This window comes from Diaporthe batatas, assembly GCF_019321695.1.
Source record: "Diaporthe batatas strain CRI 302-4 chromosome Unknown Contig00002, whole genome shotgun sequence".
Taxonomy (NCBI): domain Eukaryota; kingdom Fungi; phylum Ascomycota; class Sordariomycetes; order Diaporthales; family Diaporthaceae; genus Diaporthe; species Diaporthe batatas.
Window position 1 is genome coordinate 1,561,135 of NW_025408549.1, and position 24,772 is coordinate 1,585,906.

General features: G+C 54.9%; 5 protein-coding genes across 5 annotated transcripts; 1 reads left to right on the plus strand and 4 right to left on the minus strand.

The window, feature by feature from the left end:
- Positions 1-6,002: 6,002 nt before the first annotated feature.
- Positions 6,003-10,995, plus strand: KVR01_001743 (uncharacterized protein). The gene is made up of 2 exons (XM_044794113.1): positions 6,003-7,814; positions 7,871-10,995. Exons 1-2 carry the CDS (start codon positions 7,509-7,511, stop codon positions 10,553-10,555), a joined length of 2,991 nt encoding a protein of 996 aa, XP_044649698.1. The 5' UTR covers positions 6,003-7,508; the 3' UTR covers positions 10,556-10,995.
- Positions 10,996-11,606: 611 nt separating this feature from the next.
- KVR01_001451 (uncharacterized protein) lies at positions 11,607-12,923 on the minus strand (the record flags this gene model as incomplete). The annotated part of the gene is made up of 5 exons (XM_044794555.1): positions 11,607-11,697; positions 11,855-12,138; positions 12,271-12,348; positions 12,459-12,499; positions 12,812-12,923. The coding sequence occupies 5 exons, from the start codon at positions 12,921-12,923 to the stop codon at positions 11,607-11,609; spliced, it is 606 nt and encodes a 201-aa protein (XP_044649406.1).
- Positions 12,924-13,113: 190 nt separating this feature from the next.
- Positions 13,114-14,936, minus strand: KVR01_001263 (uncharacterized protein; the record flags this gene model as incomplete). Its single annotated transcript, XM_044794032.1, has 2 exons — positions 13,114-14,630; positions 14,726-14,936. The coding sequence occupies 2 exons, from the start codon at positions 14,934-14,936 to the stop codon at positions 13,114-13,116; spliced, it is 1,728 nt and encodes a 575-aa protein (XP_044649218.1).
- Positions 14,937-15,915: 979 nt separating this feature from the next.
- KVR01_001463 (uncharacterized protein) lies at positions 15,916-16,803 on the minus strand (the record flags this gene model as incomplete). Its single annotated transcript, XM_044782182.1, has 2 exons — positions 15,916-15,984; positions 16,018-16,803. The coding sequence occupies 2 exons, from the start codon at positions 16,801-16,803 to the stop codon at positions 15,916-15,918; spliced, it is 855 nt and encodes a 284-aa protein (XP_044649418.1).
- Positions 16,804-17,054: 251 nt separating this feature from the next.
- Positions 17,055-22,889, minus strand: KVR01_001920 (uncharacterized protein). Its single transcript, XM_044782217.1, has 3 exons — positions 17,495-22,889; positions 17,383-17,437; positions 17,055-17,312 (listed from the first exon to the last, which is right to left on the minus strand). Exons 1-2 carry the CDS (start codon positions 22,513-22,515, stop codon positions 17,431-17,433), a joined length of 5,028 nt encoding a protein of 1,675 aa, XP_044649875.1. The 5' UTR covers positions 22,516-22,889; the 3' UTR covers positions 17,055-17,312; positions 17,383-17,430.
- Between the last annotated feature and the right edge of the window lie 1,883 nt (positions 22,890-24,772).

The window sequence follows — 24,772 nt, forward strand, 5'->3', positions numbered from 1 at the left end:
GATAGGATCCATCCGCGTTCGAGATCTCCCGTCTCAGCAGTGGCGGCTCGCGTGCGCGGTCCAGCGGAGCGACGCGTCTATCCCAAGCTGGTGTGTGAGAGATCCTTCCTCGTCTCTGCCTTGCCCACAAGCCAAGGGAACCACTATCGCGGCCACCTTGCCGGCACCATCATCATGGAGCCCCTCGACAGCCGCCTCACCATACTCCCTCCTGGCATTTATACATGAGACCGGCTCCACGGGCGGCAGCCGGGGAGCGCTCTGCAAGCCCCAGCCTACATGGCTGGCGTGCTTGCTTGCTCCGGGACATCCGGGCGGGAAACGAGTCCCGTCAGGACAATGCGGGATTTCCCTTGGGGGGGGGGCAAGGAATCACTTCCTCCCCGATGCCGGGATCCTGCCGAGTCGAGTCCAGCCCGGACCGCCTCGTCACGATAATCGGCCCATCTGGCGTGAGAGTCACACGTTGCCCGGGTTAGTTCTAATAATCGAACCATCCGGTGAGGTGTGAGGTGCAAACTGCTGCTTACCCTTGCTGTGTCGTTCGTGTTCCACAACCTTGGCTGAATTCTCAGCAGACAACCTGTTCCTGGCGTCGAGCCGAACCCGGGTACCCTGTAATCATGTGAGCTGTTAGCTAGCATGCCCTGCTGGTTCTACATACCACCGTTTCTTACATCACGGTACAAAGTTGTTGAGTATTTGATTCGTCAATACACTAGAGCTTGAGAGGGAGGTTGTTTACGCGGGTTGTTGAGATTGTCAGTGCGATCTGGGCATCTGCATACCTGCTGGGGGCTCATGCAGGGGCCTGACACAGGGAAGCTGGTAGCCGGGATGTTTGCGAGTTGGTAGTAAGAAATTATTTTGTCTGTGTGCTCTGTGGCTGTGTCGGTTGTACCAACAGGAGTTTCACAGCAGCCAAGTCTTCCTTTCGGCTGCTCACGCTAAGCAGAAGCTTGGAAGCTCAGTTAATAATCCAGAGATAAGGCGATCACTGTTCAATGGTGTTCAGTCATCCCGAAATTCCCCCGTAATGCTGTACAAGCAGTAGAGAAGGTTTCATTATTCGTCCTGTGGTCGGCGCTGACCTCTTGGTTATTGCTTGAGTCTATGGACACAATTCAAACATCAGGCGTGCCTTTGACGGTTTCAGTAAATACAGCTTCGATATAGTAATGGAGGCTTCAAAGCAGACGACATCCATGAGGTTTGTAGCATATTTGATGTGGCTCATATGTGACGCCGTTGGGCAAGGTCTAGGGACAAAATTGCAATAGACTTTCAAAGTCAGCTTGATGGTCTTGTTGCTGCTGACGTTTCTTTTCAGGTGGTTTTGTTCCTAATCCCCATGCATATAAAACACATGCGGCGCCTTCGTACAGTGGTAAACGCGCTTAACAGTCCAGCGTCTTGAAAATTGCAATGCTAATAACAGTGAGGGGGATAAAAACACCAGATAATTAGCCGTAGCACATGGCCAAAGCCTCGTGTCAGCACTGGAGCCGCACAGACAGGGCTAGCGAGAATCCTTCTGGCGGCCCCGTCGAGCATTGTAAAGAGCAAAAATGACTTAATTTCGACCGAAGAACACGTGAATCTAGATGGAACTCCCCGTAGCAGCATTGTAATTGCCGTAAGTTGATCTTACCTACCTAGGTACGTAGCTCGTGACGGATTCGTAATCGTAGATCTGAGCATTGGAAACCACAGTACGGGCATCAAATGGGGTGCTCTAGGCAAGTAAGTCTATCGTGGGTCACTCTGAGAATTTTGCGACATATGTTTCCTCAGGTGCATATAGACCTCGGGATTCATCTTGAGAACCATGAATCAAGTCAGCTACGTACTGTGTAGTCATCGGAAGTGGATGGGCTGACAGCTGGAGGGAGACTCGATTCTCGACACCTGAGCACTCATTGCTCCCGCTACCTGACTCAATGCTTACACCCAAATTGTCATATATTTTTACCGCTCACTACGGGTACTGCATAGATTCTGGAGTATATTGCACCAGTTGACACCAATTATGCTAGAGGCTCATCGTTATTCTTTCACATGCTGAACAGCCAATGAGCAGGAAAACCTGGGTGACAACATTTGAGGATATTCAAGACGCGCATTCAAACTGCAGAGTTTAGAAATATGGATGGTATTCATGCTGTCATTGATGGGGACCGCATATCCCGGCATTGCACGGCATGTCAGACTACCACGTATCCTGTCACTAAGCATTCTCATTCTCCGCGAAATGTCTCTTGCACAACATTTAAACAAAAGAAATGATTTCTATCTCTTTTAATGAGGAAGTTATGATGCGACGGCCTAGTCAGAATGAAAACAATTGCTCGAGTGATTGGATCATAGCATGCAATTTGTGGTTTCACTTCCATTCCGCGTACGTTTGGAGACATACATAGCGCATTTCAAGTTATACGGTAGTAAACGCTTAAGAACTAGCATGTGATTTCATTTTGATTATGAATGATCATTGTATTTAGTTCACATAATTTAAGCTGTGTAGTGCTTGGGAAGGTTGTGACTTTTGTAGATATTGAGTATGAGCAACAGAACCTGGAGGATGCCAGGACTTTGAAGGTCTGCCGTCAGACCTCAGACGGATTCAATGAAAGATGATTGTACGAAGGTGTCACGTATGTTTTGTATATATGGGAATTAGAAACAAACCTGCAACAGGAGGCGCACTGCTAGCCATCCCGAGGTCGCCGTGGCCTGCCCGGTCAAAAGACCAAAACGACCTTTTGAAGGATTGAATTTCCTAACAGTACATGAACTCTAACGCCACAGAAACCAACTGTTTTCTTTGTTTCCTTCCTTATTTCCTTCTTTTTTTTATTCTTAAAAAAAACCGGGTCTTAAGCATTCCACTACTCAATGAGGACGCCACAGTGTGACAATACAACATTGAAGTTAATAACTGCTGGATTGCAAGTTGTGAGGCAACTTGGAATTGTGGTCTTTTGGCCGGGGCGTCTGTCACGTAGCAGTTAACGGAACCCTCTCACACTGGCACAGAACACATATGTGCCCAGGTGCCTTGTCCTCCTAGAACACTAACTGTGAGTTCCGGCTTAACAGAGGAACCAAAAATCAGTACAAACAGTCCAGTCCATATACTTTATAAGTATAAAGATAAAAAATAGTATATAGCATTCCAATCAACACTATCATTACTAAGATGGTGGCCCTTAGCCTTATCTGTACGTCACAAGGCTGGGGCTATGAGCACCTATCATTTTATAACCATAGTTATTAATATTATGTCCTTTTTAAGCGCTGGGTCTTGAGTGCTTACCACCATATGAAGGCGCCATGTATGTCCTCGGACGTATACGGAATAGAAGCGAAACCACACACATAATCATAGATTCCAGCCTCAGGAGGACTCTCATATTCGATGATCGACTGCATGTGTGTCCAGGTAGGTTTGCCCCGGCCCAACCTGGGCAGTCCAAAGCTGTATACCTCGTCGCTTCCCGCTTGACTCTACATGGCGTCTGTCTGGGAAAATGTTAAGTTTAAGGTGGTGTGGCCGACAAGGATGGCAGCGGGACACAAATGTGGATAATGCCCGGCTTTTCTATTTACAAGTCCAAGATCAGGGCCCAACACGAGTCTGCTCACCAGCTCATACTAGAGTAACACGGCTCAGTCACGATGGAAGGACGGCCGTGTAGCCCGAAGTTGAGGAGTGGCCTGAGTGGCACTGCATAGTACTAGGTCCCCCCGAACATAAATGTATGGGCGCCGGGCTCCGCCGTCAGCTGGTACCAGCCCCCCAGGCGTTATTGACCACCAATGCAGCCGAAACGGGGCGACAGCGATTACTTGGCTGGCCTGAGGTCAGACAGAATGAAATGAGAGGTGACCCCCCCTTGCAGGATGCTCCAGAGTCAGGAGCGTAAGATGACAGATGTGTAGTTATTGGATGCTGACTGCGTCCAGTGAGCTGTGAAACGTGCCGGTAGAACAACAGCCACGACTGCCCGTGGCAGAGGACCTGTGGTTGCCCGGAATACCATGCATTATTAGTTTTTGGTGGTTAGTGTGACAGCCTCTAGACCTTCTGATGTCGTGTGACACGAGAGGTGTGGAGTCCTCGCCCTGTGGTGGTAGCTTCAACAGCGGGCATGACTAGGCAACTGGCGTGACGAGAGCCGCAGGCCCAAGATTATCGCTCGCACTGGCAGGGACCTGTGTAGTACAGATGTGAGGCCAGTAGATATCCTGGCGCTCTGCTTCTGTGTACTGCGTACGAAAGGCTCCATACATTTGTCTTCCGGACTAGTCAGTTCTGTGATTGAGGGGGGGGGGGACTTGGGTGTGGATCGGGCCCACTCCGAGTCTCGGACGACGTGTCTGGACGCCGGCAGCTTTGGCGACCTTAGCTAATGTGCGCATTTTAGCAGATTGTAGGTAACCGCGCAGGAATTTTCCCCCAGAGGCGACGAGAATGCGGTGTAAAGCACTAGGCTCTTGGAGGCTGAGACGGGTTCCACGGAGGGTTACTGCTGACAGTTGCAGGTGGACGTCCCACACTTTGCCTGTTGCTTGCTTGCTTACTCAGGCTGTGCCCAACACTGCGACAACCAGCTTGGCATTGTATTGATGAGGGAAGCAGTAATGTCTGGAGGTCCACGTATGATTCGGTGATGGACACTTGTCCCTACTACACATTAGCCTCGAGCAGGACCAGAGAGAAGCGGAAGTTCCAAGCGACGGCGGGGCGACGGCTCGGCGAGATCGTGGATCATGTGCGGATAGTCTAGTCTGGTTTGAGGTGTGGGTTCCACCACCTCGAGGGAGGGCGTTGACTCTCGACCAGAGTGTTCTCTCCAGCACTAGAAGGGTCCGATCTAATCCAAAGAGAAAGAATGAAAAAAGAGAAAAGGAGAAGAAGAAGGTGGGAGCATGTGCCAACTCATCAGCAGGCGTCCATTCAGGAGCTCAGGATGCGGCAGGGCGTGATGCCATTGGGCTGTGGCAGTCAGTAGCTTTTCCCTCACCGCTGCTGGGAGGGCCATTCAAGCGTGCATGAAGGCGACATGCAGCTCCAAGGGTGATGATGCGATGCAGAGAGCCAGCCAGATGGGCTTACGGAAGACAGCCGTGTTTTGTGAGTAATAAATACATTTTTATCTGTACTCGACGAAACGCCTCCGGAGAGTGTCGGTAGCGGTGACAGGTACCTAGGCACCTACTAATCTGTACGTAACCTAGGGAGGGAGGATCGTGTGGTATGAAGTTGGGAGCGCAGAGGCTGTCTGTGGGCAAGCTGACAAGCAGGACATACAGTCTGCTGCTAATCGGTCAGGACCAGCAGTTCGAGGTGGAGAGGGCATCTCCTGCAGGGTCTGAAGTGGAAAGTTTGTTCAAGATCGCTCGGCAAACACCGACAGGGGTGGCTCGGACCAGGACGAGATACCTAGGCATGTACACATGCACGCCATTGCTGTGCAGGTCTGCTCTGACCAATTCATGTCCGGTAGGCTCTATGTAGGATGCGAGGCTGCCAGGCTGCCAGCAGCCAGGAGCCAGGCTGTCAGGGAGTTTGAAATTGCCTAGAACTGCTAGGATCAAAGGCCTCAATTGGCGATGCGGGGTCAAACGGACGATGACGTCGCCGGGGACGACCCGAGATGTCCCATCCCAGTCTGGTTTGGTGCCAGGGCAGCTGGGCAGCTAGCTGGGCAACTGGGCAGCAGCAGGGCCTGTGGGCTGGTGAGTGCAAAATGGAAGATTACGATCAGCAATTGCGACCAGCCTGCCAGACTGGCAGACTGACAGACTGGCAGACAGAGCACAAGGCAGACAAGGTGAACAATGATGACAATGAGGACAATGCTGCAGCAGGTGGCATGTGGCTACCGCGTTAGCGCGGGCAAGCCAGCGAGCAAAGCAGCTACCTAGGTACCCTTGTACCTCAGGCGCCCATTGCCCGTCCCGTGCTTGGAATCCGGGGTAATAAGAGCAACTAGTGTGCCTACCTAGGTGTACATACTATCAAGGTCTCTCTGATCGAGGGTCGATCTGCTGCAACGTAACGCCCTCGAGCAGGAGTCAGTCAGCCAGACTGCCACAGTGCTCTCGTCGGGTAGCAGCCAATGCCAAGCTTTCCCGGCCACCTGGGTCTGGGACAGGTACAGCCATCCATCATCATCGACATCGATTCGCTTCCGTCGCTGCAGTCAGTCGGACGGCGTAGTAATCCCATATGCCTGCACGCCTGCATGCCTGTATGGCCGTATCCTGCTTGCTCTCCTTCATCCTCTTGCCCATCCCCATCCTTGTTTCTTTTTGGTCTGCTACTACCACCACTCCTCCTTCTTCTACTCGTCGTTCGTCGTCGTCGTCGTCGTCGTCCTCCCCTCCCCTCTCCTCCCCGCCCGCTCCCACTCACTACTACTGGCAGAGCATTCAGCCATCCCAGGACCGATCAAACTCAGCCCTACTCTTGTCCGTTCTGGTCGGCGTCGGTCTGCTGCTTGTCTGCCCCCGAGTCGCATCTTCGTCCCTTCTCGCCCTATTGCACCCGGCCTTATTCGATCGGCCAGTCCCCCGCCGATTCATGCACCCATCCTGGCCTTGAACGATAAATCCCTCTCCCCTCCCGGCCTGGCTGCATCGACGCTCGCCCGGCAGCCCTGACCGAATTGAAGTGGGGAAGGTGTTGAAGAAACTAGCTCCGGCGGCCCCGCCGCCCCGCCACCCCAGGCCCCCTCTAGGGTCGACCGGACATCTGGGCCCCAACTTTTAACACGTCTCGGATGTCTCGTTCCAAGAGTACCCTTCCAAGAGCCCGCCCGTCCACGTCCAGCGACAGCACACGCTCACATCGCACACCACAACAGCAATATATACCGAGTACACCTGCGTGTCTGTGTGTCTGTGTGTCTGCGTGAACCCAGTCTGTTCGTGCCAGCCCTCGGTCTCCCTCTCACTCTCCCTCTCTCCTCTGCCGCCTGCCGGCATCGAGCATCGACCGACTGGTCTTAGCGCCCCCGTCACAATTAACTTTGTCCGATATTAAAGCGAGCCCATTATACAAGCACAAAGACGACAAAAATAGCTTGCCCGCCGACCTGACAGCTCCGTCGCACGTGGCCCAGCAGGACAATACCACCGCCATTCCGCTGAATCCGGTCATCTTGCGCCCCCGACTTGGGACTCGGCCAAAGACAACCTCCCAGACAGACCCCAAAGCGCCCCCGCCGTCACCAGCATCTCATCCCGAACGAGAGGACTGCCCTCAGCCTCACTTTCTTTCTTTCTTTTTTTTCTTAAAAAAAAAGAAGAAGAATTCCATCAGGCCGCGGCCTGTATCCGCGGCCAACTGAACCTGCCGCTTTCTCATCACCGTCGCCTTCCAGCCTCACCTGATGCGCCCGAAATCCCAACCATGGCGCCTTCGCTCAAATCATCGCATTAGGGCCCCGTCGTATCTACGCAGACCTCCATAGGCGGCTTCTGCCCCTTGGTCCTTCACCATGTCTGATATGGCCGCTTCGGCGGTCCATATCCCCGATCGAGGTCCCGCCGTCTTCGCCGTCACCACAGCCACCCTGGTCGTCGGCACCGCCTTCTTCATTGCCAGGCTCTTCTGCCGGTCTCTTATCGTCAAGCGCGTCAGCTGGGACGACTACTTCATTATTGCGGCATGGTTCCTGGCTGTCGGCCTCAGCACAACCATCGATATTGGCACGAGCAAGGGGCTGGGGAAGCACGATGCCAACATTCCCAATCAAGACCGACTTCCGCTTAGGAAAACGGAATATGTCTTCTCCGTGCTTTATGTGAGACTCACTTTTACATGCGCAATTCGGCGCCTCTTCGGCTGACATCAGAGTAGAACCCTGCGCTCATGGCCCTGAAGACCAGCATCCTGATCTTCTACCTGCGCCTCTCCAAGAACACACAGCAGATCCTTCGCATCGCGTCATGGGTCGTCCTTGGTATTGTCAACACCGCCGGGATCGTGCTCACCTTCTTGAACATCTTTCAGTGCAACCCCGTGATCGCCGCCTTCAGCCTGTATAGGTACCAGGCCCAGTGCATACCCCTGCTCACCGAGTTTATCTGTTCCGCGCCGGTCAACATTGTCACCGACCTCGCGATTCTGGCTCTCCCGATCCCCGTTCTCACCGGGATGAGGTTGCCTAAGCGGCAGAAGTACATCTTGGTTTTCACCTTCTCCCTCGGTATCTTTGTCACCATAGTGGATGTCGTCCGCATCTACTACCTCCAACAGGCCATCTCTTTCGTCCCAACCGCGCCGTCGAACGACCCCGACGCCCTATTTGGCGACAGCCCCGAGTTTGCTTGGAACGCATCCCTGTCGTTGATGTGGTCCGCGGTCGAGGTCAACGTTGGCATGATCTGCGCCTGCATCCCAACGCTGAAACCCTTGATACTCAAGATCTTGCCCTCGGTACTCTTCGACCCAGATGGGACACACGAGTCGAGCCTGTCTACGTACGCTACCGATACGCAGGACAAGGAGCAGAGCCAGAATGCCTCTGGACCTGTCGAGCCTGGCGAGGCTCCTGAAACATTGGCAGCACCTGCTCCGGCGCAGCAGCAAGACTCCTCTGCAGAACAGATCTCTGCCCTCGATTTCCTGACGACGCCGGATATGGTGGACGGCGCTCCTCGAAATTCTGTCACACAGCAGCCCTTCTCTCCGGTGACAAGGAGCACCTGGATGTCCGGGAGGTCCCGAAACGACAACGCTGTCTATTTCGGATTCGTCAACATGAGAAGACCAAAGAGCATGATCAAGACGGCGCCGGCCGAATCCCTCCGGTACTGTGTTGTTGTCACCATCCTGTTCCTGCTTTGGGGATTCTCTTACGGGCTTCTCAACACGCTCAACAACGTGATTGCCACCATTTCCAACATGAGCACAGCTGAGACGCTGGGGCTGACCAGCGCGTACTTTGGCGGAGGCTACTTTTTCGGACCTCTAGTCGTGGGAGAATGGGTCCTCCGTCACGACGAACACGCACGCTTCCACCGGAATCGACGCAGACACAAGCACCGCGATGCAGTTGGCGGCTTCAAGGCCACATTCATCCTGGGGCTTTGCATCTATGGCATCGGGACGATCATGTTCTGGCCATGCGCCGTTCTGACCTCGTTTCCCGGTTTCATGATCAGCAACTTCGTTGTTGGCTTTGGTCTGGGCGTTCTCGAGACGGCAGCAAATCCATTTATCATTCTGTGCGGGCCTCAACAATACGCCGAGACTCGCATACTGATAGCCCAGGGATTCCAAGGCGTTTCAAGCGTCATAAGTGGACTGCTGGCGCAAAAGGTCTTCTTCGACGACATTGCCGACAGCGAAGGAAGGACTACCAGCCTGGAGTTGATCGACGTGCAGTGGACGTATCTGGCCATCACTCTCTCCTGTGTCGCATTGGCACTATTCTTCTACTACATGCCACTCCCCGAGGTAACTGATGCTGAACTGGGCCGAGCTGCGGAGCGCCTGCCCGTGGCCACGAAGAAGCGGACCGTTGGGGGACTACAATTGCGGACTTTGTGCATCATCCTCGCTGTGATGGCACAGTGGTTTTATGTTGCAGCGCAGGAGTCCATGTCCATCTTCTTTGACGACCTGATGGCTTCCACGTTACCGGGCCCATCGGATGCCGACCAACCCCCGGGCCTCGTCCTCTCGGTTTCCGACTACCTTCTCATCGCCCACACCGCATTTACCATCTCTCGCTTCAACTCGGCCCACCTCGCGTGGCTGTCGGTGAAGCACCCACAGAGCCGACTCGTACCAACTCCCCGCACCCAGCTTACCATCTTTTCTGCACTGTCTGTTGTCCTCGCACTCGTATGCGTTGTGCTGCGCCCCGCGAACCCGAATTATATCGCGATACCTGCAATCCTCTTCTTCTTCGTTGAGGGACCCATCTGGCCTCTAATCTTCGCAATGGGTCTCCGCGGGCAAGGCAACCGCACCAAACGCGCATCAGCGTGGCTTACCATGGGTGCAAGTGGACCAGCCTTCTGGCCATTTGTCATGTATGGCATTATGAGCAACAACGGCGTGTCCGTACAGCTTGCATTCATAGTGATAGTCGTCCTGCTTCTTTTCACGCTCGCATACCCGGTCTTCTTGACGATACAGAGAGACGCCAAGGAGCTGGTGGACCCCAAAATACATCGTGGCCGGCGTGCTAGTGCAGGCGGTGGAATGGGCGGGGGAGAACACCCGGAAAGCGGACACAGTACGAGGGACCCCAGTGCCGGCTTGGACGAGATGCTCCAGTACAGGAGGAGGATGAGCAACGCCACTACTAGCTCTTACTATAGGGACAGTGGGCCGCTTGCCTACGTCGTTGGGAAGATCCACGATCTCAATGAGAAACGAAGGGAGAAGAAGAGACAGGGCTCCTCAACAACGACAAGCTCGTCACCGATGTGGGAGCACTTTGAGCTGCGTCGCGAGAGCGACGGGGATCAGTCTGGAAACGGCCAGGGACAAAGGGGAAACAGGACACCAACGATACCCGAGGAGCAATGATCTGGCCATGTCGCTGAACCGGCCCGTCTTGCTTTCTCATCCATCTATGTTTTCTTACGATTTGACTTTGCCAATGTGCTTTTTCTGGTGGCAGCATACCTGGCTACGGGTTGGAAAATCTGCATATAAGCGTCTGGGCATCGATTTGATTAACAATGACCTCGTGCTACTGTACATTCGAAGAACGCTTTTGAGCGGCGTATATGATCTATACTTGACAGTCGACGGTCCTGGTTCGAAGCCAACATGCAGTGATCCTGGTACGCCTGCTTAAGTGGCTTTCTATTCAAGTGATTTAAATATCTTAGTCTCGGAGGGAGACTCAACTTTGGACCACCAAGTTGTGCGTTAAATGCACGCGACATTACACAATTCACACTTGGAAAATGATTGGAATAAATGCTATTCAGTTCTTTTCGTTTGGTCCTGGATGAGTAAACACGCAATCTCATCTTCTGGGCCCGTATATGGCTTGCGTCTAAACGCCAATTTCTTATGGATGCGAGGTTGGAGAAGACGCTAGCGTGCAAGTATATATTGTGAAGATTATCATGACCAGCCTCGAGGCAACACCTTACTAAAGACTTTTCTATGGAGAATTGGAGGTCATCCCGTAGGTGTGTATCGTGGTACGGTAATCTACCTACCCAGCTAGGTGGGTGGGCTTCGTCACCACAAGTCTACAGCCTCTGTTAATAATGATATACAGGAAGTCCTGAGGGCGGTGTTCGATAGAAGATTATTCTTGGAGAAGGTACTGCAATAAACTATCCCACAGGGAGGGTGTCAGCAGGATGGCATACGTATATGATATTGTAGAAGATATCAAGCCCTTATCTCGGAGTCTACCACGTAATGTTCTCCCTCTTTCCGATTTCACTTTTCAAGTGCACGGTTTGTTTACTCTTATTCTACTGCTATATGGCACTTGAGATGCTGCTTTGCCAAGAGATCCACGAGCGTCATCTACTCCCCGACGCTGCGTTAGATATCAAAAATAAGCCCAGTCCATATGTCCGGGTGCAAAACCCATTGGACAGAAGAATACGATTTAATTTTGGGCCCAGATGCCTTGGAGGTTGCCCTCACAGTCGACGAACCTAGCCAAGTACCCCATTCCGCCACCAATGGCCGTCTTTTCCCTATGCTGAGTTAAAATACATCATTCCTCTTGTCAGCAGGCCGGCGCACCTGTACAAAATATGGTTCGTGCCAAGCAAGTGAATAGCAAGGGGAGAAGGAAGGAATGATAGAAGGCAAAGACAAACTGACCCCCAACAAGAAGATGGAGACACTCACAAGTACACTCTCCCGCCCAAGTCCTCAACCATCTTCAACGTCGCCTCAATGCTCTCAACCGCGAATGTCGTCAGGACCGCCATGCTGACTCTGCCGTCGACCGAGCCGCTGGATCCCCAGGCCTGGACCAGACAGCCCTCAGGCACCTGAATGAACGCGCCGTTGAGCGTGCCGCCCTTTCGGAACATGTGGATCGTGCTTGCTGGGTTCCTGTTGTTGGCGGGTGTAGATGATGAGGAGGACGAAGAGGGGGGCGAAGACGGGCCGAAACTTGTGCATTCCCACTGCATTTCATCAAATCTTGGTGGTCAGTTTTGATACGCATTGCAAGAACGTTGGTGTTTAAGCCAGCTCTAGAGCTCTGGAGGGCTACCGGCGGTTTCGTTTTAAACACCGCTCTTCTGGATGACGCTTACGCGGAAGATGGAGGTGTAGAAAGCTGCGGCCCGGGCTGCATTTATGACTGGGATCTCGAGCCAGTGAATTGTGCCGTGCTGTTTCAAGAATTAAAAGTGTCAGAAAGAACAAGACACGTGTGATGGAGGCCGGCGGAGCCCATTGACCATGGTTGGCGACTAAGGGTGGCTAGGACGGCTTGCTTTACCGTGGACAGTGACATTGTGATCCGAAACCCCTGCAGTGAGACTGTAGCAGAAAGAAAAAACCACAGGTCAGTGCTCGCACATGGGAGTCAATCTGCCCGTGGAAGGGACATGCCTCATCGGTGGTGGGACGCGTTTTCAGGATATATGCGCTCCTCACGTCTTCCTCCATAAATGATCATGATCATGCGGAGAGCTAGGAGTCACACTCGAATTGTGTGATATGGACAAGCCAGTGACCGTCATGTCTCAGAACAATCGTGGGAAAAGAGGAAACACGAGGATCCGCTGGCTAAGAAGGACGGCGCCGCGGAATTTAGCAGGTGTAGCGGAGTCATAAGCAAGGATATCTCACATGCACCCGCGATGGTCTCGCGCAGGGTGGACGCGGGTTTCACCGGCTTCAGACTAGCTAGGTATGCGGGGATGTGCTGCCTCAGAGGTTCGGGTCTTGGAGAATTGCGCATGTTTGTGGCGAAAGCCCACACATGATTTTAAGATAAGGCAGCGCTACTTTCTCGGCGTTGAGTTGTGTTTATTGTGCATCTCTACTAACAGGCCCGAACATTGTTGTGAGCCCAACGAACTGCCAAACGCCGTGCCGCCGCTAGTAATTCAAGGCTGCCAACTGGTCCTTTCCGGCGTAATGCACTTCGCCTAAGCCTCCATCCGCGGGTCGTGCTCCTCGATCTCTTCCTGTATCTCGTCCTCCCCCTCCTGATTCGCCGGCGCCGTCCAGCCCGTGCCGGCCTGGACCAGGAGCACCAGCACCACCAAGGCAGAGGCGGAGGCGTACATGACGCTGAAGGCGGATTCGTATCCCTTGACCGCCACGTCCCTCTCGGCCGGGCTCAGCCACCCGTTGAAGACGAAATTTGGGCTGCCCAGAAGCCTCCGGATCAAGGCCACCCGCCTGGGTGACAGGTCAGCCGTGCCGTCGAGCTCTTCGAAGCCGGCTGTCAGGTGCGTCTTCAGGCTCCGTGTGAAGATGCCGCCCCCGATCGCCGTGCCGAAGCTGCCCGCGAAGCCCCTGAAGGTAGCCAGCAGGCTCGTGGCGATGAAGTGCGTGTCCGGGGTGGCGAGGTGGAGGATGTGGGCCAGTGTGTAGTTGAGAGCAGCGCCGGTGCAGAAGCCGTTCAAAAAGATCAGAAGCACATATAGCCATGCTGGGGAGCCGGCGTTGCTCGTCAGGGACAGGCCGAAGAGGGCCAGGCCGAACAGGAAGACCGAGACAACGCACGGCAGCCAGAATGCCCCCGACCGGCGTATGTGGAGCCAACCCACAAGCACGCCCCCGACGCCAAACCCAAGGTTCGTCGGGATGAGGATGGAGCCGGCCATGGCGGGCGACAGCCCTCGGACGGCGAGGACAAAAATGGGTGCGTAGTACAGCACCGTCCAGCGGGCTGCCATCAATCCCAGCTGGGCCAAGCAAGAGAACAGGACGCCCCGGGACTGTAAGACGCTGACGGGGATGAGCGGGTCGGATGCCACCTTGTACTCGACGACAATGAAGAGCACCAATGGGATCACCGAGAGCACCATCGGGAGGGTCTGGATCGAGCCGGAAAGACCGTAGAGGAACAGGACAATGGCAGCTGTCAGCAGGACGGCGCCAGCGTAGTCGATCGACTTCACCTTGTGCAACACGCTCTTGTCCTTGGCCGGGTCCGAGGTGGCAAAAGTCGGGATGCTCAGGTACACGCCGGCCCCGGCTAAGATGCCTACAGGCGCCTGCACCCAGAAGAGAGCCCGCCAACCGAGGGCTGGCAGCAGCGCGCCAAAGACAACGGCCCCGAAGGAGACGCCGACGGTGAAGCCCATGTTCACCATCCCGACGTACAGGCCCCGACGCCGTCGGGAGGTGAGTTGCAGCACCAGGATGAGCGACAGCGTCATGACGCCGCCTCCCCCGACCCCCGTCAGTACGCGGCCGAGGGTGAACACGGCAAAGGACCCGGCCTGGGAGGTGATGATTGCGCCGGCGGCGAGGGAGAGTCCCGAGGCCAGGATCATCAGGCCCGGCGAGAATATGGTGGCGAGGCGGCCGGCCAGCGGGGCGGACGAGGCCACAGCGATCATGTATGCCGACGTGAACCAGGTGACTAGCTCATACGCCTCGAGTTCCTCGGCGATGTATGACTGGACCATTGTCATACCAGACATGTTGCATGCTATCCATTGGAAGTAAGCGTGCTTGTTATACAAGTGTGCATCCGAATACCCCTGGCATCCGCACCAGCCACAGGCGGTTTATGTATTTACTTACCCTGGACAAACATCAGCACCCACATGCTAAAGGAGATGCATGCGGCACGTATGGGCGTGACATGGTGCTGGACAGCGTCGTCGTCAATGCCATCATTGTGCGCGGCAGTCCCTTGTCGTATAGGTCGGCCTCGTGAGTGTGGGATGAGAGGCGTGTTCTCGGATGCATCGTTGACTGAGCCCGGAGTGTGGTGGAGGTCGGGCTCAGCCATATTTGGAACGAACGGCGGATAGGATAGCTAGCGGTAGGTTGTAGCAACGCACAATATATCACAACGATATGAGCAAGATACGACCAACGAGAGAGTTCCAAGGGTTGATAGTGACGAGCAAGCTTCAAGCAGACGTGACATGACCTGGATGGGTCCCGGCATTGCTCAACAAGGGGAACATAACTTCAGGAGGGCTGTGACAGTCATTGTGAGTAGTCTAACAGATGAGAACAGCACAAAGCACCTTGCCCCGTAATGTCGTAGCCAGTCTCGAGCCCGGAGGAACCGAGATAATCAGCCCCCTAGATAGATGGGCGCCCGCCTCCTGCATGGGGCCGGTCAGGCTGGGTGATTGGTAATCCGGCACGGAGAATGCGGTATTATGTACCCCGAGTGCTTGGGCCCCGCCGTCCCAAAATACCGGATTCGCATCACCGGGCATCATCCCATTGGCAGCCTCCATGCGCAACTCAGTGGTTCCTCATATCCACTATATTGATTATCCGCACACAGTCGGCTTGTCGTCTGATCAGCTCAAGTTCGATGAACATTTGCTGTCGACAGTATCACCTGATACCAAGTGGCATAAATTGCACCCCTTTTCCCACAAACTCGAGGCTGTCTGCCTGCCTCCGGTCTCTTGCAAGTAGCGACGAGCATGTCTGAACGTCTTTGAGCACAATCCCAGAAGTAGTCGTGACTACACACCTATGATGCGGACCCCTAATAGGCGAATACCTGCTACGTGCAAGGCAACAGAGGGCCAGAATTATCTGCCTCTCTTTTGAGCGGGAATCACAGAATATGGGAAGGCGGCTCAGATGCTAAGAGTGCTGAAACTCCTTTTCAGGAGCCCCGAGCGCCTGCGTTCGGACCGCAGCCTTCCCGTCAGCCTCATTTTGTTTTCGTCTTTTCGTCTTTTCGTGAAGCCCGCAGGCCTCGGCGTCTGTTGATGATAAGCGCCAGGCCTCACTTGGGCCTACGATGGCTGTGGCATCCCATCCTCTCGCCAATTCAGCGAAACCCAGTAACAAAGAGCGAGGAGCACCTTCTTCCGACGGGTCTAGACCTTCTCGCTCACCCAAATCGCACCACGACACCCCAGCCGGATGGCCCCGGTGAGAAGCCAGTGTGGCTCGGCCTTCTGGGCGTCGTGCTCGACGGCGTGGTCTAGGTGTTCAAGCTCCTCGTCCCGGATGCGGCGCAGCGTCGAGATAAGGTCTCGGATCTCGGGCCCAACCTCGTAGCCCTCCTCCTCCCAGCCGCGCACCATGGCGAGCAGCTCGCGCACCTGCCCGTTGTAGTGGTCGCCAATCTCGGTCTCGACAGCCTCCGTGCACGCCATGGCGGCCTCGTTGCTCATCAGGGCCGTCACCCACCCTAGTCCGTAGCTCATCGCCGACCAAGCCGGGTACATGGCTGTGGGCCGCACCCGGTGGCGCGCCAACAGCGCGTTGAACGTCGTCAGGTGGCCCTCCTCCTGCTGGTACATGTGCCGCATCAGGGGCCGTAGGTTGGGCTTCCGCCGCACAACGGGGGGCGTCTGCGCTGTGTAGATGAGCGTCGCCGCCAGCTCGCCTGCCTGGTTGACTCGCAGCGCCGACGAGAGGAAGTCGCGCTGCTCCTTGGAGAGCGCCTTGCGTCTCCCCTTGTTGGGGCTGTCGCTGTTCGAGCCATCACCCTGTTGTCCCTGTCCTGGTATGATGTCGGCAAGTTCGGCGCGTCTCGCGGGTGTGCTTGAGACCAGGCGCCGGGGCGAGACGATCGGATAGAAAAGCGCGGGCGCGAGGAAGTCGTGGACGGGGAATTTCCTTGCCGCTGTCAATCTGCGGCGCGCGGCGCGCAACAAAGTCGTTGAAGGAGGCATGTTGGCGCTTCGTGCAAGCCCTGGTGGATGTGACTCGGGTCGAGATGGGGTGTGCACGAGAAGAGCTTCGCAGTCGAGGAGTCATGGCCATCATTGATTAACAGATGGCCTGACGTGCCCGCGGTAAACTGCTCCGTCTTGCACCGGGAAACCCTGGCAGGGTTCAACCCTCGGACTCTGGACCCCCCTGCGGACCTAATCCACGTACGTAACTTACAGTAATGTCGAGAGAGCAGACGGAGGCACTGAGGTGTAGACTTGTGGATGAATACCTTTGGAATATCTAGATGACTAACAATGACTTGTTTAGACAGAGGAACGTAGGGCTATCATGCCCCGTAATGCAGCAGCAGAGCAAAAGTCTATGCAAATGCGCGAAACCAGAACGCCGATTGCTTGATGATGATGATGATGACCTGCCGTTTTCCAGGGTCGAGATGGTGCTTCAGCAGCGAGCCATGCCATGCCTTGCCTTTGAGCCTAGTCCAGCCAGCAACCTCCTGTGATATCTGTGAAAATGTGCATGAGAAAGTGTGAGACGCCATCGGGAGACGAGTATTTCGTAGGAGAGCTTATTACATCTCTTTGGTGTCGCCGCCAGAGCCCACAATCCAATCCGGAGCCGTCTTAGTTACTATAAAGAGGTCAGCTTCCACTCAGGACAATCAAATCAACGTGTGCCGAGACTTACTAGATCTGCAACGGAGCGGCCTGGTCCACCAGTGTAAGCCAGTTGCCCTTCTCGTCTGCGCCCACAAGCCAGTCGTACGGGAACACCACGAGGTGGCCTTGGGTCATTCCCAGCAGCCCCTCGCGCTGCTCTCTGGTCAGAAGCTCTTCTACAGGGGCCCTGTGGCGGCTGCCTCTAGTGTTGGCGCGTCTGCGCCGCTTCACAGAGCCCTGTATCCCGGGGGCGGGTGTCGTTGAGGCCGAACTGCCTGGCGGTTTCTCCGACATGCCTGGCGTGTTGTCAGGAGTGCTGAAGGTGGTACGGCGGTCCCGCTTTTCCGGTGTCGTCTCCCTGCTGGCCTCTGGCACGACAAGCTTGGACGATGGTGCCAATGTGCTGCCATTCGTATTGCTGTCCTCGCGTGCTGCCGCCACTTTCTCGGGGTCTGCGGGTGCCGCCGACGCTGGAACGAATGGGCTGTTGGCAGGCGGGCTGAACGCAGGGCTGCCCATGGGTGAGTTGATGGCGCGCTCCGCCGCCGCCGCTCTTTCCACGTCAAGTCTCGAGTCCTGTCGAGCATGGCGGTGTGCCGGTGACTCATTCTCCGTCGGGGACTTCTTGAGACCGCCGGCCAGCGGAGGCAGGTTCTTGCCAGCGCTGCCTTTACCGGGAAACTTGCTAGAGAACGAGCGGGTTGCGGGAAGCGCTGGGCCCGGTGCCGATATGCCAGCTCCGCCAGACACGGCTTCCGGCGGCGGCTTTTCAGATCCGCCGGGGTCAACTGCATCGCCATGCTCGCTCTTCTGTGCCTCGTGAGGTCCTTCTTGTGCCACCTGCAATCGTTTCTGGTGGTCAATGTACTCCGTGTACTGATCCCATTCTCTCACCTCGTTGTCTGGCATGCAGTGGAATACCTGCCTATAGATTTTGGTGTTGTTCTCCGCAATCCGGCACCAAACATCATCGTAGAAGGCCGCATCTAACGGATCACGCATACAATCCTTGTCCAGGACAGCAGGCTTGATCTCAGCGGCCAGAGGGTGCGACACAGACAAGATCGGTTCTCCGTCTGCGTCGAGGAGTGGTGGTCCGCCAATATCCGTGTCGTCACTCTGTGGGAGGTCAGGGAGCTGATTGGCCCTAGGGAGCCCTAGCTGGTCGGTATTTCGACGGTCCAGCGGAGGCATCACAGCCCTGCTGGGACCTTCTCCGGCCGAAGCCGTCGCAGCAGGCCGTGGGCTCTCAGATTTCTGGCTAGGAGCTGGGCTCTCGATGGTTCCCTTGCCCTCGGCTGAGATATCACGGGCAAGGTATTCTCGCCCGCCAATGACAACGGTATCCCTGCCCTGATCTAGACCCTTCTCCTGTGCCTCCTTCCAACGATCAGGACCAAAGCCCTCAACCTCGGTCTTCTTTTTGGGGTCGGCGGGTGCATCCACGCTTTCTGCTTCGACGATATTCGAGTCAGAGTTGGAAGACTTGGAGGATGACTGATCGCTGTTGTCCATTCGCTGGAGATCGACGTCATGATTGATACTGTGCCCTCGCTCGATTGGAGGACGCGGTACGTCCAAGTCCCCGTTAGCACCTGTCCGCCTTGAAGTTTCTGAGCCATCCGAGTCGCTGTGGTAGATTCGATCCATATCAGACTGGAAGGCCTCCTCGTTCTCCATATCTGCGTTTCTTTCCTCTTCAATGATTTCATCCACGGGGAGGCCAACGTGTTCCCTCATGAGCCGCATACGCAGCGTGTGTGCAAAGCGGCCGACCTGGAAAGGCTTCCCTCCCATAGTCGACCATATTAGGTCAGTATCCCTGACGACCGCAGCACACTCAGAGTCACGGGAGCCCAACAAGGATCGTTCGTTGATGTTGGCCGAGCCTATCAAAGCCACACGGTCATCAACAATGATAAGCTTGGCGTGAATGTAGAGCTGCTCGGTGACATGCATCTTATTGGGGCCAATCTCCCCCCATTGCCGCAGACTAAAGAACTGAATGTAATCTTCAGGCTCAATGCCGGCAGCTCGCAGTCTGCCAAATATGGAGGACTCCCCGCGACAGATGCTTCGGTATTGACACTCCATGATGAGTCGGACGCTGGTACCCTCCTTCTCAGCCACTGTGTTCTGGAAACCGGGCATTAGGGGAATAAGTATGACAGCCTTCCAGTCTTCGTCGTTTTCGTAGGCGCGCTTGATGCGGTCCACAAGGGCATCACCGATATTGTTGACTATTGGCACGCCGAGCGCCTCTGTGCTTGAGACGAAAAACTGGTTCTCGATGTAAACAAAATGCTCAGATTTTTCAATCATTTGGAGATACGCGTTCTGGATACTGCATTCAGTGTGTTGTATTCCCAAGGACCAGGTTGATGCAGATCGAAGAATTTGGACCTCGCATGTTCCCGTGAGTCCCATGGCTTCCAGGTCTTCGTGACGGAAGTCAGGGGGTGGGAGCAAGTAAGGCAAAGGCCGTGTTGGCTTTCTCCCGCGACGGAGATAATTCCAACGCTGAACGAAATGCCTCGTCAGGTCACGGGCGGGTTGTCCGACGACTTGCATTGAGATGTCGTGCCACGGCATGCGAGGGATCTTCGATCGGTCATACATCTCTTCATAGGGCCGATCCAGGTTGAAGAAGTCCTGCACCCTCGGGTTGGTGTAGTCCTTGCCTGGGAACATTTGAACATGTTCAGCATCCCGGGGAACGTTCTGCACTTCATCCGGCTCAAAGCCTGTCGGTTTGTCGTCCGTAAGTTTGTGCTGGGGGGTATCCCATCTACCGAAACACAGATCGATACCTCCGACAAACGCGATGTAGTGATCGACAATGCAGATCTTCTCGTGGTGGGCAAAGAAATACTGGTTCTTCTTGTACTGGTTTGGTGATCTCTGCACAAAAATGTTCGGGTGCAAGTTGAGCAAGGACCTCTTCGTGTACTCTGAGTTGATAGGAACGGCGGCCTCGACGTTGCGGTATACGATCACGAAGATCTTCACGCCTTCTTGCGCCTTCGACTGGAGCAGCCGGTCAAGACGCCATCGCTGACTGATGCAAGGTGGCCTTCGCATGTATATCTCCGGGCTCAGCCACCAGTCGTGGATATAGATCACATCCTTCGCCATAGAGATAGCCCGCGAGACATTCCACATGTAATCACGGCCGTCAACAAGCCACTGGGCATACACATTTTGTCGAACGGGCGCAAAGCTGGCAAATCGAATCTTGTCCGATGCCCAGGGTGAGTTCTGCTTCATGAGCTTGATGGAGTCCTCGAACTGCGGCAGGTCGTGCTGCTGGGCATACAGTTTGACCTTTCGCTCAGAGTTGATGATGGTCAATTTATGGTGGTGGCTTTTCTTGGAGGATTGGGGATCGTCGAGGAAATCATCCCCGTCAGCGACATCCGGTCCCTCCTGGTCAGACTTGACCTTCTTGGAGCCCTTTCGCCCCACCTGCTTGAGGCCTTTCTTCTTGGCAATAATCTCAAATTTGAAGTCGACGAGGACAACATCACAGATATCGATGCTCTCTGGAGAGTCAACACACGCTATGTAGCTCTGTCGAATCAGGAACCACTTGCGATCTCTTCGGGTAACAGACTTGGCCGGGTTGGCGATGCCATTAGCCGGCCTAATCTGCATGAAGCCTTCTTTCCCGTGATAGCCGCCCTCAGCCGCGAGACGCACGCCCAGCGCGGACAGTTCAAAGAAACGACAGAGGCGGTTGCTGTCTGGCCTGAACATGAGCCAGCGTATCATTTCTCGAAGATACTTCTCCAATGACCGTCGCTGGAATGTGACATATTTGCGCTTTGCATCATCGGCGTCCTTGGTAGCCTGGTCCTGGGCGTCGGCCCCGGCACCAGTACCATCCTCAGGCATTGAAGTATTGCGCCTTGGACTGAGGACATTCATGCGTGAGCCCTTGCGTCTCTTCCCGGAACGGCCCTCCGCCTCGGTACCCGTGCCCTCGGCAGCAGTCATCTCGCCGGCTGTGGCCTCACCGGCCGTCATTTCGCCGGGTGCCACAGCGTCAGGCGCCTCAGTAGGGCGGCTCTCGTCTTCTTCTTCACTGAAATCCATTGCTTTGATACTCCGCAAGTAGGGAAAGGCCTTGGCTGGGAACTTGGGTTGCTTTGGTCCTACGCGGGCTCCAGGACGCTTCAGTCTTTCGGTGGTGACGCTGCCCTTGTACTTGAGATGCATGCGCACGATGTCCCCGATGCTCTTCTTGACTGTCCATACCATTCGGTTTGGCCCATTGCCATACTCGAGATGGATGGTGAACAGGGTGTGTCGCTCGCTATCGCCTCGAACCACGCTGTCGCTGATGTTCACGCGGACTTGCTCCAGAAGCACGGGGATCTTCTTGTGGCCGTGTTCGTCACGCTGGAGCATGCTTGCAAACATGACCACGGCCGGCGCACCAGCTCGGAGCTCACCCATGAGTTCAGTAGACTTGAGGTAGTCGATGCGCTCGCCTTTTCTGTGCCGCAGAAGACCCAGAGTATTCTTAACTTGTTTCCATCTGTGACCGCCGAACGTTGAGTATCGCTCCCCTCCGAAGCGTGGCCGCCGGGGTGTCTGCAATGCATCTCCATCTGACATGCCTCCACCTGTGAAGACGCTCATTCCACGAAAATGGCTTCTTCGGGGGGTGCCCACGACGTCATCTGCTTCCTCCGCATCGACTGATCGACCCAGGTGTGAGTGACCCCGTAGGGCGGGGGGCCTAGACAGTTCGCGTGCCTCGGATTCTGACACAGCACCACGGTCGCGAGGGTCTGGCATTGTCGAGCGACGTGGCAGGGACGGGAAGCGGCGGGCGCTGGGAGAACTCGTGCGCGTCTTGGGTGTGGAAGGAACCGAGCCGGAGAACTGCCCTATGCGCCTCGGCAGGCGGCGCTTCTTCTTCCCAAAGGCGCCATTAGATGGGCGCGGGGTTGACTCGTCGGCGGTCTCCTCAACGTCGGCATCGTCGACGTCGCTTGCGTATTGATGGACATTTTGGGGTGGTTGGGGCCCTTCTGCCGCCATTGGCGTTGGTATGGGCGTGTTGAGGATATCAAGGTAGTTTCAGGGGTCAATCGGAACGCTCAAAGGTTTGCTATGCTAAAGGATGCAGCTCGTTGATGGTGTTGGAAAGGAGGCACAGTATGGGAGCGTGTGGCCCGCGGTCGATCCCAGGCGGTCCTTGCAGCCAGCTCTGACGTTGGAGACGGGCCTTGGGACGATGCTGCAGGCGGTCATGCAATAGCGCTGGGGCGAGGAACGGACTGTCGGCCTCTCGGGAATCTTGGGTGACGCGCGTGCAAGTTGAAGAGAGGCGAAGACAGGACGGGGAAAGACCACAGTCTTGGAGTCTTGGAAACTATGAAGTCTCCCTTTCCAGGAGATTTGGCGATGGTTAGGAGGTCGCCAGCAATCTGGCTAATAACAACAAGCTTGTGGAGACTAAGTAGGGGTCGTACAAGGATGTTTCAGTGGAGGCAGGGGACCTAGGTCCACCGTAAGCTGCTGCCAGATACAGCGTAGCTAGTGTGCCTAATGTACCTGATGTACCTAGTGTACCCACTACCTCTGCGGCACGGAGCACAACGCAGCAATCTTGCATACGGCTGCATGTACTCCGTACAGGTGATGTCACCCAAGACCACCTGGCTATCTCCATGTATGGAGACTCAGGTTAGTAGTACACTACATGGAGAACCTCAGCCAACGGTGCCCCACAGCAAGGTTAACGCTTCGCCTGTGAGCCGCCAGCGGACCGCCCGCCAACACACTTGGGTAGCTTCAGACAAGGAGGGAAGGCCTTGTGACATGTCTAGAAGCCAGACTCAAATGCTTTAGAGGGTCAGTTGAAGCTGGGCAGCCCCTATAAGTCGGGGACTTGCAAACCCCACCAGCTCTCTGGGCCTTGAAATTGAAGACAACATGGTCCAAGATAACGATAATCCAAATGATATAATGGCCAAGCCATAGCACTTTTTTTGGCCCAATTGCACAACCCCTTCTTAAGCCTATTCATTCATATCCTACTGGAGAATTGTTTCTCCTATGTCCTATGGCAACTTCAAATGCAAACTTGCAGGGATTTCTATTTAAGTACCTAGGTACCTAGGCATGTAAATAAGTCTCTAAATCACAATTACTGGTTGTGCTAAACGCATTCCGGCTCAGCTTTGCGGCGTCCGGGCACTTGGTCAAACCAGTCATCAGTGTCTGAAACTCCATCCTCGCTCATTGTCCATGAGTCGGTATCTCGGCAAGACGGGGCGCCCGCACGTCCCCTGAGGGACAACGGCCTCTGAAGTCGCCTACGTCCGCCAGCCCGGCTGATAGCATTCTGCGGGTCTAGCTGAGATGGTTCGTGCTCTAGAGCTTTTGGATGGGCTGCGGCAGTCTTTGCTCGATGCTGTTGAGGAGGCGATCCCATGACAAGAGAGCGTCGGACAGGTCGTTGTCAGTCCAAGGTCCAAGGCCGTACGCCAATGGTGCCCTTTGAGGCTTCCCAAAAGTACTTCCCAGAGTTCCACTTGTCGAGGGATTGCTGCAGGGCGAATTCGAGGGCGATCCATTGCTCATCGGCAGGGAACCGCCCGGACGCCCAACGTCAGACTACATGACAGCTCTGAATATTGAGAGCTGAGCCTTCATCTGCAGCCTCACCGTTATTCTGGCTGTAGAGTAGGATGATATCGGGCCGTTCGTATACAGCGAAAATAGGACTCCAAAATTCCAGCGGATCAGGCTGAAATATCTGCGGCCTCAACACACCCGGGGAGCCTCGAGGACGTTGGGTCATGCTCGGTGGCTCGTTGTAAACATGTGTTTGTGTATGGCAGCACATCGTGTTGGAAGAACGGCCATGCCTGCTAGGGGATCGATACAAATAAGCTGCTACATTATGCGGATGAGTACCTGATGATGTTTTTTATTCTCTTCTCCTTTTTCCACGCCTTTTTTTGAAACAAAAAGAAAACAGGGAAAGAAAAAGAAAAAGGAGATAGTCCCTTCACATATACCTATCTTGCATGGGATTGTCTCGCCGGTGTTATGACCAACGACGGACTGGTATTGTTAGGGCGCTTTTGCGCCAAAACCTTGGAATTTGACGCTGGCGCTCATGTCTTTTGCCGCAGTTTGTTTGGGATTATCCCACAAAATAAATACTCATTATAGTCAGACATTTTCCGGCGCAGCCGGTGGACAAACACATGGTATGCTCTGTAGACCAAAGAAACTCGGCTGCAAGTCTGTCTAATAAGTGTGTGGAGGAAAGCGCCACCCTCCA

Excerpts from the sequence above, each read along its gene's own strand:
- KVR01_001920 (XM_044782217.1), bottom strand. The coding sequence starts at position 22,515 with ATGGCGGCAGAAGGGCCCCAACCACCCCAAAATGTCCATCAATACGCA.
- KVR01_001743 (XM_044794113.1), top strand. The coding sequence starts at position 7,509 with ATGTCTGATATGGCCGCTTCGGCGGTCCATATCCCCGATCGAGGTCCC. Across the intron at positions 7,815-7,870 it reads ATGTCTTCTCCGTGCTTTAT|AACCCTGCGCTCATGGCCCT; the intron begins GTGAGACTCACT and ends ACATCAGAGTAG.